This window comes from Bradysia coprophila (genome assembly GCF_014529535.1).
Source record: "Bradysia coprophila strain Holo2 chromosome X unlocalized genomic scaffold, BU_Bcop_v1 contig_44, whole genome shotgun sequence".
NCBI lineage: Eukaryota > Metazoa > Arthropoda > Insecta > Diptera > Sciaridae > Bradysia > Bradysia coprophila.
Window position 1 is genome coordinate 757,220 of NW_023503337.1, and position 18,216 is coordinate 775,435.

Sequence of the window (18,216 nt, forward strand, 5' to 3'; positions counted from 1 at the left end):
TTTTGTTCAAACCAGTCGATTCCTATAAACAATTGAGTATCTAAATTTAATTTCTTTTTATGATTACGTTCTCCAACGAATTTTCCTTTTACAACATCGTTCTTGCTTGTTATCGAATCGTTTGAGATGTCCGAGGAACAGACCACTCAAAAGAGTTGCAACTGAGTTGCATGCGACAAAAAAGAGTTGCATCGGAGTTGCACACCCAAAATGAGTTTCAAAAGAGTTGCATTCTAGAACAAAAAAAAAGAGTTGGATGGGGAAGAATGTTTTTCAAGCGATTACTTGAACTACAAATAGCGATCACTGTTAACTGAACAGTGAACCACATTTTTTTAGTGTTAAAAAATGCGAAAAAAATATAGAAAAAGGAAAATTATTCAACTGGTATGTCAAAAGTTGTATGTCAAAAGTCCAGTTAACTGTGAATAAACCAGTTAATTTAAGTGAGCTGGGGGCTTCCTCTTTTTGACATTCTCTTTTAACAACTTTTTCCACATATTTTATAGTACCAGAATTTATATGATGCACTGTCCACTTTCAGTGATCTACTGAGAGCTCCACACATCCACAATCCACATCGTTGAAATCAATAATATTTGCCGATAGTTTACCGATAATCGTTGTAAATTGTCACATTATCGGTCCCATTGAATATTTTTATTGGGACTTAGGAAAATCGATATCTCGATATCGGTAGTTTATCAGTAAAGTTTAATTTTTTTTTTATGAAAACGAGTTAAATACGAAGGGAGTTGCAAAAGAATTACACAGAAAAAGAATGGCAAAGAGTTGCACGTTAAAAAAACAGTTGCAGAAGAGTTGCAAATCGAGTGGTTTGCCCCTCGGAGATGTCTTTAAATGTGTGACCTCGGGGTGCTTACCTGTAATGAGATTCTTACTTTCTTACAAATAGTTTGTTTTCGTGGAATTTTCTTTAATTGAAATGACTTGCAGTAATGCAGTAGAAATGGGATAATTAGGATAATGTAGACAAAGAATAAATAAATAACAAATGGAGAAGCAGAGGTATGGTTTTTTATTTGATTTTCGAGATGGGTGGATGGGAGTTTCGTTTTTAATTAGTTAGGGTCACACACTACAATTTTATGCAGGCGATTTGGGACACCACATCTCTGATGCGTGCTCATATCCGCTGAACGATATTCACTTGACAAATAATTAATCAGTGTACATTGTACATCAGTCTATACGAACATACACGCATACGATCTCTCGTATCTCGTTTATGTTTATCGACAGTAATCAATTCAAACCTCTGATGCAGAATTGAGTGCGAAATTAAACTGAAATCACATTTCTGAGGCAATAACTTGATTATAATTAAAATGCTCATGTGACTCGGTATTAATATACATTTTATATAAACCACACAAGATAAATGTAATTATTTGTCTGCATTGCCGCATACCTAACGTATCATTTCGATATTCTAACGTACATCACCAACAGTTTCAGAACAATTTTATATATTGCCATACTTGTTACACCTTTTGCACTTCTAGTAGCCGAAGCAAGAAAATTACTCAATGTTCTGTGAAGGCACCAGCGTCCAATAAAAAGGCTTGATGCCCACTGTGTAACGTATGAGAATGGTATGTACATTGCATAGCATATACATTGAATACATATAAACATACACACAGTATCCATCACTGAGGTGTGATAATAACACCCATGTAACGCTGATGTAACACAGTTTGATGAGATTAATTCAATGTACGTGTACGGCAACGCAAATTAATAGTTTGGTTTTCGTTTAGGGCCCGGCAGCTTAATGAGGATATTTTATGGATATGTTGCTGGGTGTTTAGTACACGAAATCAGTAGTTATTTGCCTAATAAAAGAGGCTAGTTGCGTAGTTACTGCGAGTCCATCAAAAGTGTAATACCATAAATTTTAATAAATGGTCAACATTCATTACCAGTAGACTATACAATTAGTAAGCCCAAAATAAGTGATGTGTTGTTCGTATCTGATTTATTCTTACGCATAAGTACCAATCTTACCAACCCCGATAACTTCTCCAAGCAGAGCTTCAAATGTTATTTCCATACCTAACTGCAATTGCTTGATAATAACTTTTGAGAGGAACTTTTGAGTATATGTCCTTGAGTACCGCAAGCGAAAGAATCGTCAACACCATCAGGAATCGTACTCACGACGCCACCATTTTGGAAAATATTTTCAAGCCTTTTGAAAAATGCACAAAAAAATGTCTCTTTCAACTCAGTGACCAAAAGTAAAACAAGTGTTGCCTTCATTGAGAAAATAACTGCCGATGGTAGGGTGTTGTATTTTTGTGCCAAAAAATAGTGTGTTTTGTGTGATTTTTGTGGCTTGCGGATTTGCACCAGATGGTGTATGAATGTTCGTTTTAAGTAAATATAAGCAGTGATAATATTGACCGTTTGATTATTTTTTCTGAAATTCGGTAATTTATAGTGGCAACTGTTCTACCAAAGATTCATAATTCAAATAGCAAAAAGGCGCTCCAGCTGCGTTGATAAATTAACCAATAACAGATCACCCGGCGTCAGGCAAAATAAACTGGCTGATTTCCTTTGGCTGTCCCAAAATTGTTTATGTTTTAAGATAGAGGTGGTCGTTGACTATCATGGATTTTTATCCGATCATCATCATCATTCAGTCGTTTTTTAGTTGGTTGGGACACTTTTATATTGTTTAAACACAGATTGTGAGTCCGTTAAAGATAAATGATCCAATCTGCCAATCTCCAGTGGGCTCTTCAAACTTTGGCAGTGGTCCCACTAAAAATTTCCTGTCCTTCGGTAGGACATGTAGGACAATATTTTCACATGAAGAGTGATAGGACTTCTTCATAGTTCATATTTGTATTTCGGTGCCCGACCTAACTACTACATTCTACCTTTCTTGTTCCTCTTATCTCGTACTCAGGCTTGACTTCTTCGTGCTGACAAGCACCAATTTCAAGACTTTTACGGCTTACTTTCGGAATGATGAAAACAAGAAATCTCCAATATCATGACCAGTGTTGTCATCCTATGAATCAAATATAACTCCATTAAACAAGATTCATTTATTGACTGTGACAATGTTTTATATTCTACTTCTCATTTTCTTTGGGACTGTAGCTTTCTTTGACACTCAATTTTCCAGCAGTAGATGGCAATCACTTATGTAAACTTTCTAACGCTAGTTCAATTGAAAGATTTACTGCTGTCTTGTGTAAGAGGCTAGCGGAAACAACTGACATCCACTCTGGTTTTTGGACCGCCGCTAGTTCTCGAGGTCATTCACTTAACGTGAGTCCTGTGTAAGGGAAGAGTGTCTAAACTCTGTTTGTTCCTATTTTTTTATTTTGTTTTTTTAGCTTCATTTGATAGGCATTTCAGATTAGGAACGCCAGCTCGCGCCAGCTTCAGGTTATACTCTTAACTGAGTATATAGAAGTAAAAGACGGATTAGGCAACCACTGATGAATCACTAACGGGAGTTGAACAATTTTGCGAATCATTCATACAATGTGTGAATCCATTCGAAATTCATTATTTTTATAGAAATGTATGAGAATGGTTTAGCAAAAATGTTCTACGCATGACAGTAGGACAAGTAGGACGAATTTTCAAAATGTAGGGCAAATTAGGAAAGTAGGACAATGTGGGAGCGCTGCTTTGGATTATATGTTAAATGTGAAAAGGTTCCAGACTAGATAGATTTCGATTTTTACGAAATCATTTTTGGCTGTAAAGAAGAGTCCATTTTCAGCCGATAAAGAATGGTTGCTGCCTTGAATGCGAAATCGGCCGCTTTATACACTCAGCAAAAGAAACTTAGAAATTTGTTGACGTTTTACCCGCTCTTCAACCCAAAAATATGTACAATCCATCTAATTTTCAATTGAAACATATGCACAGTAACTGCAAAGTCTGTTACGTTTCGCCTGTTACACGAGTACAATAGTCTCTGATGTATGGCTTTGTACAAAATCTCCAACAATATTTATATGCGGCAGTGGATTTTGTCTGCTGGTTGTGTGTGGTTTTAGTAAAGGGAAGCGGAGTCTCTAAGCTAATTTCGGTTACTGTAAATGCGTAAGTGCAATTCCATAGACACAATTTTATAAGATCAAGTTATTTATTGAACATATTCTTGGTTTTCAACATTATTTTTGACAAAATATAATCGTAAATAGCTGTGCAATTAATACATTCAATGTTATTTTTATTAATTTTTTTTTGCTTTTTCCATTTTCTTTAAATTTTTTTACTTTATGATTGACTTCATCAATATTATACCTTGCGGGATATTTTGTTTCTGTTCTTTTTGTATTGGTTAAGGTATTTTTTGTTTTGTTTTTTTTTTCTTCTTTTTTTTTAATTTATATTTATTTTTAATTTTTTTCTTATTTTGCATTATAAAAATTAACAACCACGAAAGAATTACAATTTAATTAAGTAATTGCCACCACATTTTTTTACAAAAAGAAAATCATTTTTGTATTCTTCCTATATTTTACAAGCATCTGTTCGCTTGATTCATTTTTTTATCTTTGTTAATTTGATTAATTTATTTAATTATTTAGTAAATCGACTTTTTTTATCCTCAACTTAAGAAAAAAAACTATTTAGCTAAAGAATTTTTCGTAAAAATAATCAAAAAAAATCTAAATACTTGGTAAGTATATATTTTCCAACACCAAACATATATTTTTAGTATTTTGTTTTGTTTTTAAATTGCATATGACTTCTTTTTAGTTTTTTTTTTTGTTTTTTTATTCTCCATACAATGATACCTAATTCATTTAATTTTTTTTTTAATTTTTCTTTTTTTTATTTAGTTATTCAAAACAAAACAAAGATAAAAAAAATTAAGAAAACAATTTTACTTCCTTATTTTGCTTAAAAATGTATTTATTTATTAAATTGTGTGTTTTAGTTTTTTTATGTTTTTCTTTCATCTTCTTCAGTGATTTTCATCGTTTATTTCCTATGAATGTTAATAATATCCTCATACTCGAATTAATATTTAATCTTTTTCTTCTTCTTTTTTAAAAGACACAAAAAAATTGTTTCATTTTTGCAATTATTTTTTGTTTTTTTTTATTACTTTAATAGAATCATGCATAATGTTTATTTACAATACCTTGGACAGAATATTTTAGCAAAATGTACTTTTTTAAAATACGTTTGTTTGTTTTTCTTTTTCTTTTATAAATTTATAATTAATAATTGTATATTCTTTAAGTTTTCACCGTCTCTCTTCTTCATTATTTATCTTTTATTTTAATTTTGTAATGCAGTAATGGATGGCGGAATGTTAACGATTTATGATTAAAGAAAACAAATCTAAAAAATTCAAAAAATGAAAAAAATTGAAAACCAAATTTCAAAAACAATAAAAACCGTAACAGGTTCATTATGCTAATATTTAAATATGTTTCATTGTGGGAGCATATTAAACCAGAGAGATGATAACAGATGACGTTCGCAATCCCCAAATTGGATGCGAAATGAACGCACGCCGTCTGTTATCATCTTTCTGTATCAAACTCACATTAATTGAATTATAACCAAAAAAAAACAAGGAAAATAAAAATCAGAAAAAAATATATTTATCAAAAAACATGAGCAAATTGCATATAGAGATATGGGAATCACAAAATAGTCCAAAAAGCTCAACATTTCATCAATTTATATTTTGTTTTATTTGCAAAAGCAGTCTCGATTTTCGTCTTTTTTATTTATTTTTTTATTTTAATAAAATTTACATAAAAATATGCATGCGCCGTGCAACGAATCTACAATATTGATTTATTTTTTTAATAATTTTTTTATTTTTTTTTCTTCATAATTTTATCTCGTTATCTACAATTTGAAAAATGTGAATAAGTTTTGTTTTAATCGGATAATTGTATTTCCGGTCTTGTTTTGTTTTCTGTTTAAGTGTAATGCGTTATTAAGCCCTCTTGTTTGAAATTTCCATCTACGAAAATAATATTTTTGTTTTGATAAACTTTTTAATTTTTTTGCTTGTTTCTTTTTTGTTGTTGTTGTGTTTGTTTGTTTGTTGATAGCTTGCTTGCAGGTATTGTATGTTTGATGCGAAAAAAAGAATAAACAAAAAGAAAGAAAAGTAAAAGTCAATAATTGATTATCTCATTTATCTCATTTTTTCTTCTTCAATCTTTTCTCCTCGTCACATATTTCGTTTTAAATATATTTTCTGTTTTTCTTTTTTTTGTTTATTTATTTATTATTTACATCATAAGTACTGAAAATTGGCAATCGTTTGGTTTCATTTATTAAATTTATTTATTTTATTTTTTTATTTTCTGCTTCTTCTTTTGGTAAATGTTTACGTCAACTATTTCACTTATATTTTCATGGATTTTTCATTAATCAAACTACTTAATGCCTAGTATGAATGCCCGAAAACAATTGTGCATTGACCGCTAACAATTATTTTTTCTTTCTTTTTTAAATGCCGATACTACTAGACGCCGTTAAAATGTTTTATGGAAAAAGTGCTTCCAGGATTCATGTTCATGTTCATCTAATTTTGATTGAAAAATTCAAACGAAAAAATTATCTCGAATCAATGGTTCGTGTGACGATATTTCTTTGTTGTCAAATCTACGGATAAAGAACTATAACAACCGACAATTGCAATCCAATTCTATCTCCATTCCACATGAGAACAATATTACGACACGTACGTATGTGTATGTATAAAGTAACGTCGATAGCGTACAATAATGGAATGCATAGCATGAATTGACATTGAAATTATTGGCTCTGATTATCCCTGTAACTTTTTTTTTATTCGTTTGTCATGTCACGCATTGACTGAAGCGATCGGAATATTAAACTTTTCGTTAATGAAAAAGATAATAACAATTCGGAGGTTGAAAATGCAGTCTATGTTGCAAAAAAAGAACATTATGTCTCTGTCACTGCTACTGACAGCTGGATACATTCATTTTATCTTAAATTTAAATTGAAGCGTAAATTTTGCGTCGCTATATTCCTCTCTTTAATTTATTCCGATTAATTAATTTTTTTGGTTATTTCTATTAATAAAATTAAATATTTTTATTGTTGGAATGGTTCATCATACCGACGGCGATTGCCAGAGGCGACCTTTATTTTTGTTGCTGTATGAAATAATTGTTTTTTATCATTATTACGTTCTTCATAATTAAATTGGTTTATTTGACATATTCTGTTGCCCATAAAATAAAATTCTCGTTGCCAATTAACATCATTGCATTATTGTAATCTGTAGGGGAGTTAAAATGACCGTCGCTTTAAGGTGAGAGTTCTTGAAACCACTACATTGCACAGCACTTGTGAAGGCAATATCAATAAATTTTCGATTCTGTCAAGAGGGCCAAGACTATTTCTTGGAAAAATTCCATATATTGGCATATCATCATTTCATGGTTTCACAAAAGGAACGTATCTGAAATCCCGTTTCCCCCTTATTTTCGGCCTTTCAGTCATCATACCAAAGTGTATTTTTGGAAAAATATTTTCCCATATTTTCTTCCATTTTCCTTAAGGCCAGGTGAAGGTGTTTACTATCGCAAAATATGTAAACAGCCATCTATAGGCCTTAGTTTTTCCAAAAAAAAAATTTGGGAAAATTTTGGAAAATATGGGAAAATGCTTTCCAAAAATAGTCCCTGCAACATACAGATAAAAAAATTGTTACTTACGGAGCCATAGAGCGTCACTCTTCCCTCCGAGAGACTGGGTATTTAAGGATGATTTCTAGAACAAATTTTCATAAACATTTCCGTAGATCGAACTACTTCGCAAGAGGCCAAATTGTTTCAGTCATTTCCTTTATTCCCAGTCTTGGCTCATGAGATCATACGACAGACATTGCTAGTAAATATTTATTTACAACGTCATTGAACTCTCACCGAACGAACAAAACGCGTTCAGCTTCCACCATTTTGCAGATTACAGTAGCACAGCATAAACAATACGTAAATAAACAAATTTTGGATTTTTCTTGCCGTTCATTAAAAATGGGCATTCGAAGATAACAAATACGAGTTCGTTAAGAGATAGGCAGTTACACATAATGGAGGGACATAATAAATGCGTGAATTGGTTGATGGTCGAAGTTTTTTTTTGTTTATCTTCTTTAATTTTGCATGAACTGTTTTAATGTGTTCCTTCATTATGTGTAACCTTCTATATTAAAGAACTAACAGAAGACATCCGCCACGTAAAAGAAACATTTTTTTTTGCGTTTAGAATTCATGCACATTTTCTTTCTAACAAAATACATTTATAACACCAACATATTCATTGTCTTGCTCTTGTGTGATGTTCGTGTTTTCACTACCGTTTTTTTGTATTTTTGTTTTACACTACTACATATTTTGGCCGCATATTATCCTTAATTTAATTAGTTTTTCAATGTTTTTTTTCTTCACTTTATTCTTTTTTAAAATTATTTTCTCTCTCTCAACCATTGTAGGTCGGTTCGGAATGCAAACAAAAATTTCATACAAAATTCAAATGGATCTGCACTCCAAAGATATTCTTTTAATTGAAATAGTTTGCAAAGGTGAGTCAATTGTGTTTCGAATTAGCATAGCAGGACTGCAGGGCATGCGTTGCTTGTTAATACGAAGACATTTGCCAGTAGTTGTTGATGTGAGGAGGAGGGGTTTCTGTATGGATCTTTGGGAGTAGTTCAATTATAACACTAAGAAATTGAATGAGATACTGGCTCTGATTAGTTAGATGACATAAAATGACCTGTTCTGTTGACACTACCCGAAAAAGTTGTAATTAAACGTTCTATTGCTCTTCATTGCGAATGTGGATTGTTTTGGCATCGAGATAACAATTGAGGGGGGACGAAGAAAATTGAAAATGAATGTCTCGACAACACCAGTAAAACATAAACCACTTAAACGTCGATTCGGTCACGTGATATGATTTGATTTTCTTCTTTTGTTTTTTGGTAAAAAGCAACACAATATTACGGATATAAATATGACAATAGGTTGACAGGCTGTCTGGTTGGTGATGGTTTTATCGATTTAACCATCGCTACTGGCACATTTTATGCATATTTTTCCGTAATAAAATATTGGAAAATATTTATCAGTCGCAGTGTCACATTGAAAGTTGCATAAATTTATCGTCAAATTGAAATTCTTTGGAGCGTTCGATGGCTGAAGCATTTATTTTTTTTAGCTTACATCGACACAAACAGACGAATTATGCAAAGAGAATTATTCAACGAAGGGTTAAATAGACTTTGTGCTCGTGACATTTTCACAAAAGTTTGGAATTTCGATTTTATCCTAAAAATACAAATAGAAATCTTGTGGAACACAAATCCCTGAATATCGGCAACAAAATTTTTGTTCGGCTCTGAACTTTACAAAATATTTTCCCACTCTCTCTCTTCCATATTATTAGTGCTGTTCCGTAACTGCACGAAAATTAGGCGTCTCGAATTCCAAATGAAATTCAAAACCACTTGCTCGGACGTGCACTCAAAAGTCCCTAACACCGATCGCAATAAAAATTGTTTTTCTCCAACAACAAAAACGAAAAACAATTTTTTTGTTGACTGAACCCGAAATGTTTGCTACACATCATAATATGAAACGTAAAAATTCCCTAACAATTGCACGTTGGAATGAAACAATCTACCACACACTATTTTAACCTCGTAGGAGTTTTATGTTCAATACCGTTGTTGGTATTCGTGATGCCATCGATTGAAGTCAATGTGAAAAACGATTATGGAACCGGTGGCTAGGCCAGCCAGGAGATATCTAAAAAGAGAATTTGAAATTTAGATATTTTGCGTCAAGAAACAGTAAAACGTGAAGCGAAAACACAAACAAAATGATCACTCACTTCTGATCGTGCGTTAGAGCCAAAGATCGGATTCCACTGTTACACGCTGGGAATGCATACAAAGGAGCCAGATTGAATGTTCGCCAAACCTCGACAATTCCTCGATCGCCGGCTGTCATCAAATATTCACCATCACGAGACAGCAGCATACACTAGAACGGATTTGTTTTTTTACATGTTAACTATTGCGTCGGCATAACAGCCATCGCTGTCGTAAAATTGTTGTACCAACCTGCAAATTGTCGTTATGCGATTCGTGTCTCAAACGTTTACCGTTGATGGTATATGCGGCCACATTTCCTTTATCATAGTTGACGACAATGAATCCTTCCCGAGACATTGTGATGATTTCGGGCGAATAGAAATCACTTGGTGCATCAAGCGATCGAAGTAAATCGCCGAATGTTGTATGAATTAGTACTGGTCCGTCTATAGAACAAACGAAATATATTTCAATCGATCGGTTCATGAATTGCGAGTGAAAAGTCGTACTTATCGATCCGGACACAACCAGTCCCAGTTCGGCACTAATTACGACAGAAGTCACAGCCTGTTCATGTCCGGTTAATGTGGCTCTTGGTGTGGGAACTTCACCCTCACCAACAATACTTTGGGTTCGTGCATTCCAATGCCACAACAGCACCGTACAGTCCGAAGAACCCGAAGCGATGTAACAATCCGAAGTGATGTTACATTCAGAGCGTGATAGGCATGTAACTACACCGAAATGACCGTAAATAATTTGCACAATTTTGGCCGTCTCGGTTGAGAAAACGCGGAAGCTATTGTCCCAAAAGCCACAAGCTAACAAAAACCTGCTGTCCACTGTTGTTACGAAGCAATTGGAACGAATCTTTAGCTTTTGACTGAAATTATCGCCGAGGTGGCGACGAATAGCTGGATTGTTGTTGTTGTTGGTTTGCACTGAAACGCAGGGAGATCATAGATTAGCACTGATGCTCCAATGCTGCTGAAATTTGATGCTTACACAATATTGGGTCCATCGTCAGTGGTAGATTTGCCCCTGGACTTTGAGGTGAATCAGCATAACTTGGGCTCTGAACATTTGCGGCATAATTGCAGTTCCATCTATTGACAGCAAACTGATGACCAGCAGTAACAGTGACCACACTTGGCAGTGCCAATGCTAAACAAACAAAGAAAAGGACAAAATTTATTCGAAATCTTTCGCATATTCACTTAATCATAATCACTCTTACCGGGATACGTATTTGCCGAGATATGAATGATTGGCGAATTGAGGTGGAATTTCATCGACATGCACACATCATCCGGCATTGCATTGAACATCATTGGTGACAGATGCATTGCCGAACTCCGGGGTGGATGCGGCTCCATTAATAATTGACTGGGTGTTTGACCGAAGTTTCGGATTTGATTTTCAACAGCCTCTTTCATAACTGGATCTGTTATAGACTCTAGTTCACAGCTGCCTTCATAGGTCAAATAATAGAATACGTTTGTGGCTCGAACGGCTTCCGGTCCACGCTGCTTGTAACCGAATATTAAATCTATCCACTGATGTAGTTGACATGAGACAAATTCTGATTCTAAGGCCATGCGGTTAATGCGAACGAATTCCTCTGGCGTTTTAGCCCATGCCGGTAGCTCAACGTCAGAAACGACTGCTCCATCGTCCCTAGTTCCCAATCTATACGACGACGAATTGTAGAACATTTCGGGTAGGAAGTACCATTCAGGGACTAATTCTTTAACATCAGAGGTATCACGTTGGCAATTTTTCCACGATAGTGCGACCGATGAAAATAGTCGATCAGGATGATCAAATTTGCCACCTTGCAAAGCCAAAAACATAGTCGTGAACGGTTCGATACGAATTAGCCAATTTAAGACAAATGTCGATGTAGAATAATGTGTTCCATAGTGGAACGGTGGAATGGTGTCATTTTCCCAGCTTTCATATCGTTCTTCAAAATACTCTCGTCGGCTCTGATTCAAAGCTCCGATCGGCTTGGAAAGATCTCGATAGTTGGTTGGTTGGCTCAGATCCAATTCGCGTGAATCATAATTTGTTAACACCCACGGGAATACAGGATATTGATTCAGGTCATTGTAGGTTCGACCCGCAATCGTATTCAGAAACATTAAATATTCAAAGTTTGATATTTCTCGGCGCTGCCATTTTTGCGTCATGTTCGAGTTTCTCATCAATTGTCTTGGTGACATCATTGACGCTCGACGTGTTTGGGGAATGCCGTATTTAATGCCAACTCCGACGCGTGGTAGAGCTTTTATAACTTTTTTCACTGTGTGCTGATCGGGAAAGGCGAACAGAATTGATGTTCTGGACGCTAAAAAGATTTCGATGGCCACATTCTGAAGAAGATAGCGTCGCGAGAAAATTGCTCGAACTTCAGAGAAATACCATTTTCCGTGCAAGTGATCGCAATACTTCAGTACTTCAGCATCAATTTTTTGGAAGTCGGCACTATCTTCGTCTACTTCAAAGTACATTTCGGTTGTGGTTATTGAAACAGTTCCAGGCGCAACTAGTCCTGGAGCTATGAGCTTCGCTTTGGTACTTATATTAACCGGTCCGGTCAAGTCAAGATCGAGTTCTCTGTCTTCAATCAATAATTCGGCATCATCTAACAAATCTGTAGATTGTTGCGATTGTTGATGAGATCTGCTGACAGCAATTTGCGAATGAAACTCTTCACGAGCTTGCAGAATGGCATCATCCGGTGCTCCGTTTTCCAATGCCGCTTTAAGAGCAGCTTGTGGATGTGTTGAACCTCTTGGATTTTGTACCATGCGCTTTCGTCGTCGAGCATCGTCTTCCCAGGCATCCAATTTCCAAAATGTTGGTTTAGTCATTGCCCCACTGATCTCGCCCCATGCACCATGTTTGTTACACATAATATTCCTGACCTTTTCCAATAAGCGGCTGGCAATCACATTGTCTCGTCTTCGTGCGGCAGTAATTAAATGATCACACATTCGTTCCTCTTCTCTCCGTTCCATTAGTGTCTGGGCACATTGCGATTCAAAATCGGCATGCTTAAGTACATCATCAGCCCGCATTCGATTCAAAATGAATTCAGCCTCGTTAGCTACACGGACAATATGATCTTTCATTGCGTGCGACAACAATCTTCCTTCGTTAATCAATTCGATGAACGCTAGGCCTGCATGTTTTTGAAGACTATTTTGCCATTCTTGCGAGCAGAGCAACATAACGAGCTCAACAACGGAGTGACTATTTTTAAATGTTGTTAGACCCTTTCCTTCCATCAGTAATTCCTGGCCGTGAGAACCGACCAACGTTTTCGAGAGGAATGGTGCAAAGTCTACCATTATCTCACGTAGCAATGGGCAAACTGGTCCTAAAGCAATTTCCAGTTTCTGGGTAAGGCTAGCTTCACGTGATGGAGTTGTTAACGGTAATTGACCGACTAGAGGAGCTTTCATTGGTATATCGTCAGGCCGAGATCGATTACCTGTTTGCTGATAATTGTCTGGTACACGCACAACGGATATTTCGGAGTCTGGTTTGTCACCTCGCTCAGATGCTGTAGATGCAACGGTTAATGGAAATGAAATATTGCAAATATGAGACGGATATTTTCATAAAGACATACCGATATGATGAATGTTTCCTTCGATGTCGCGTATCTTGTCGTTGCCGTCTTCATTCAAATTAACGTCAGTCCAACTTTCATCATTCGAATTGGTTGGCTTATTATCATCCGCTAAAATTTCGCTTGATGTTTCCACATCGGGCACCTCATTTTCAGTTGAATTAATATTCAATGAGCCCGCATCCGAATCAACACTCTGCAATGGTTGAAACCAAAGATTTAATTAAGCTCGGAACATTTTTTTGGTTGCATTTAGTGATTCCGTATTTTATGATAAATTTTATGGTCAATTTGATATGCAATTCATGGAATTAAATTTACTGATAAATTTATGGCCATTCGCAAATCTATAAATTCTACACATTTTTGAGTGGTGCTTTTTAACTGCTGTATGTACAATGGTGTCATACCAACAAATAATTTTTAATAAAAAAGGGAATTACCACACACTGGTGCAATACGTGGGTTCATTATGTTCGTTTATAAATTATGCAGAAATACACTACACATTCACACCTACTTACTACACCTACAAAAATGTTACAACAAAAAAAAATCAATTAATTGTGTGTATAGGTTGGCATAGCATCAATTACAAACTACACAAATTAATTAATATCGAAAAGGCAATATAATCCTTGGACGGACATGCAAACCAAATCGCTATAGTGTGTTCATTGTGCAACGCAGTTTCGTTTTAAAGTGTGTAAACATCGAAAATGTATTACGATTTCAGTTTACATTTCAACTCGTGCAGCGAGAAAAAATGGGTTATGCTGCAGTGCCAATCGAATCTTCAATATTTCTAACAAATATCCAAAATAAAAAAAAATGGAAATGCATAGCATTCGGAAATGGGCTTCACATATGGTGTGCTTTGAATGGATTTGTTATAATAAAAGTGATTGAAACTGCACGCAGACTGAAAATGATCCAAGCGAAATTTCTATTCCTCACTTTAAGTTACTGGTACACAGTATGGAAACGATGTCATTTTCCATATAACATTACATTATATTTACAGGGAGCGAAATTCGTTCTCATTTGCGAGTTTTTGTGGTTTGTAATTGATTCCACACGATATTTGTTGAGCACATGAACATCTAGATTTCTATTTTCTTTTAACTCGAAAAGCACGCGCTCGCAACGGTAATGAAATACTAAAATAAAAAGATTTTCGTTTGCTAAACAAATTTTGTGTGGAATCATTTACAAATCACAACAACTCCCACATCAGAACACATTTTAAATTTCACTGTTACCAGGTGGATTGACCTTTTGAATGTTGGAATAAAAAAAACATATTCCTGCCCGAAGAAGAAAATCGCCACAAAACCTCCCACATGTAAGGGATAAATTATTAGCGGAGGGTCTTCATATGCGCTTCATATGATTTCGAAATATTTTTCGTTCACTTTGACGTACTTTGCGAATGGTCCCTGATCAAACCAAATTGAAACACACATAATCATCTAAACACATCAGTGCGTAACCAGCACTATTGATTGAATTGCATATACCAAAATTACGTTTTAATATTGCTTCTCAATTCACATTGGAAGATGAATGATGCAACAATATGATTGTGTATCATGTAAATAACAATTAGAAGTTATTGAAGCCACAAAGCGTTTATCCTACGGAGCTAAGCTATAAAACGGTAATCGATAAATTTTCGATCAACGTCGTTTAAATTAATGTCTTAATGGAATGGAAGAACAATGAGTTGTCGTCACTGGGAAGAAATTGTTGGACCGTTCATCAATTTCATAACCAAAGCCGGTAGTAGATTTCTTCCAACACCTGACACTCAGACATCTTAGAAAGTGAAAGAAGGATAGAACTGAAAATTTTGTTACGGAATTAATGAATCCTCCCATAGTATTTAAGTCAGACGCCAATCGAACTGACGTTCATAAAATTTGCGTTCCCAATACGATGGTCCTGTCTCGGTAGTTACTAAACCAATTAAACGCCCACACAAAAAAAAACCAATAATTTTTGCAATTATTTTTCCTATCCTTAGATTACTCAATCCCCAATGAACAATTACGTCGATGAGAAGGGAGGAGCGGTGATTATGCAGTTCTGAATACAAATCAGACGGTCAATATTAAAGGAATTAATTCGCATTAAAAATTAAATGATAAGAAATTTTGCTCAACTCTAAATGTGAGGTAGTGTGTGCTCATATCTAAAAGTATGGAAACAAAAAAAAATCTGTATAAAACTGGTCGTAAACAACGGAGTGAAAATGAAAAATAAAATGGTAAACCCGATGGGACTGATTCAAACGGGCGAATGAAAAAAGATTGTAAAAATAAAAATGAAAAATTTACCTTCTTCAACTTTTTGGGTAGTATTGGTTTCGGTGGTGATAATGGCTGAGTTTGTATGTTACCACTTAGTGACGAAACGCTTTTTGTTATACTCGTTGTCTGTTGTTGTGTCATGCAGTTAATATATTTAAATGTTTTTGGTTTGGTTAAAATAAAAATAGAAATTAATAACAAAGCAATACGGTTAATAAGAGAATGCCTGAATAAAGTAACACCATAGAGTTGGAAAATTGTTTTAGAATTCCCAATTCAATCAAAAAGCGCATAAACCCAAGAAAAAAAATCGATTTTTTTTTGTAGCTAAGTTTTTAAATTGAATTGATGTTGTAATTTAATTAATCAAAAAAATAAATTTATTATTTGTCTACGTATACAATCGAATAATTATTTCGTTAACAATTTTAAAACAGCATTTTAGAAACGTCATCCATTAAAATAATTATAGAGAAAAACATGCGTTTGAAACCTTATTTCAAGACAACCTTTTCAATTTACTGCTGAAAGTCTGTTTAAAAATAAAATAAATTTCTTCTACTAACCTTGATTGAAGGCGGTCCGCTGGAATGTGAATCCTGATCAGCCAGAACGGATGAATTATTTTCATCGACGACAATAACTTCATAGTCGCCATCATGCATGGCTCGTGAACCTGTTCAAATGTGAAAGGAAGTTTCGTCAGCGAAAAACGTTAATAAACATTCGTTGAGAACTATTTAAAACTAAATCGTTTCGCCTTGGTAAAAAGCCATGCAATTCACTTATTTTTTCTCAGCTATGTCATAAGGAAATGCTCTTTGAAATTATTGTTGTGCTTGAAAATGTTAGAATTATATTAACAGTAGAGACTTAGCAGCTAATTTTGTAGTTTTGTCCAATTATTCGAGCATGCAGTTTAGGCAAACTAAGGCAGAAGACCACACAAAAATACCCCTCGGCATCCTGAATTATTTGGGTCTTAGAATTTTGATCGGGACCAAAGAATTCTTGTACTGTTAACTAAGACGTTTTATGAGCTCACATCTTAGCGTCACATTAAACGAACATATGAGAGAATGTCTTCACGTATTTTGAACCCTTTGCATCCTTGTCAAGTGTAGTGACTTAGGATTTTAATTAAAATCTCCTCATGTAACCAGTATCAATTCAACTATCCTGCTTTAAAAAGTGAAAAAACGCAGGACTAATTTAATTGAAGTAATTGCTGTATCACACGATCTCGATTCCGCATTATTTGGTAGACATGTAGAACGAAGTTCTGTTCAGACTTTTGTTCAACGAAAGGTCGTAATCGAAATGTCAATGCAATCTGAATGATTTTCTTCCTGCACGCATACAAAATTAAATAAAAATCCAATCCAAATCTCCCAAGACATTGGTATAACAACATTGATATGTCGTTGAACATCCTACTGAGTTCACATTTTCTTTTTTGATTACCAACCCATTGAAAAAACTATTTCCCTTTGTGTACATCTTTCGCTTCATTCATCCAATTCGGAAACTCAAATTGAGTGCAGTAACAAAAGAATTTCGAATAAACAAAAATAGGAAAACTCAAAAAAAAAACAATGGGAAACCATAAAAAATATGACAGATGACAAACTATTCTCAGATACTACTGGGGAAAAAAACAACGCCATCCACTCTTGTATTAGGTAGGAACAAAAACGTAAAACATAAATTTTGCTATGATTTTTCTGTTTTTCTTTTTCTTCTTTCTATCCAGGTCACAAAAGTGTTAGTGTTGATCGTGTGTGAAAGCTTAATATTAACAAATATTAGGTCCCTTTGTCAAATAAATCTCCATTTTTAGTGGTTTATGAAATGGTCATAATATCACGGACATGAGAACTTCCAACCGCAGAAACGATACACCGCTTTCAAAAGATTAATTTCATTCCAGCTACAATTTTAAACAATTTCATGCTGGCGATTTGTTATTTTGAACTTCGTACAACATCATTAAAATTCACAAGTTAATCATGCACAATGCATGAATTCGAGATACATTTACAGGTCGCCTTCGGCTTGAAAAAATAATTAGTACCGGGAAGCCATTAACTTATTCCATAGAATTAAATCGTGGATTTTTTTGTCTTCTACGTTTCGTTTATACAGGACTAATTGTTACTGGTTATGCAGAAAATATTTCGAATGCACGAAACGTAATAATCACACAAAACACATATTATGGTCCCATAACAACCAAATGTTGTAACTTTACACCTTGGGGGTTGGATTGAGCAGAAAAATTAATTGCATTTGTTCTTTCCACTACGAAATTGTTGTAACAGAAGTGATGACACAACGTAGTTCAATGAATCATCGTAAACAAGCTTTAGACCTTGCGG

General features: G+C 34.6%; 1 protein-coding gene across 15 annotated transcripts in view; it reads right to left on the reverse strand.

Moving 5' to 3' along the window:
• Positions 1-5,621: 5,621 nt before the first annotated feature.
• The window catches only part of LOC119070005 (neurobeachin), a 152,066-nt gene continuing 139,471 nt past the window's right edge, over positions 5,622-18,216 (reverse strand). For 11 of the 15 annotated variants that reach the window (XM_037174271.1, XM_037174270.1, XM_037174268.1 and 8 more), the window contains 9 exons: positions 16,405-16,514; positions 15,866-15,964; positions 13,527-13,722; positions 11,124-13,457; positions 10,892-11,050; positions 10,396-10,827; positions 10,136-10,332; positions 9,904-10,055; positions 5,622-9,818 (listed from right to left, as the gene is read on the reverse strand). In XM_037174271.1, coding sequence (XP_037030166.1) covers positions 9,728-9,818; positions 9,904-10,055; positions 10,136-10,332; positions 10,396-10,827; positions 10,892-11,050; positions 11,124-13,457; positions 13,527-13,722; positions 15,866-15,964; positions 16,405-16,514 — 3,770 coding nt within the window. In that variant the 3' untranslated portion in view covers positions 5,622-9,727. The remainder of the gene's footprint in view (positions 9,819-9,903; positions 10,056-10,135; positions 10,333-10,395; positions 10,828-10,891; positions 11,051-11,123; positions 13,458-13,526; positions 13,723-15,865; positions 15,965-16,404; positions 16,515-18,216) is intronic. The other 4 variants (XM_037174273.1, XM_037174267.1, XM_037174277.1 and 1 more) reach the window with 1 other exon arrangement.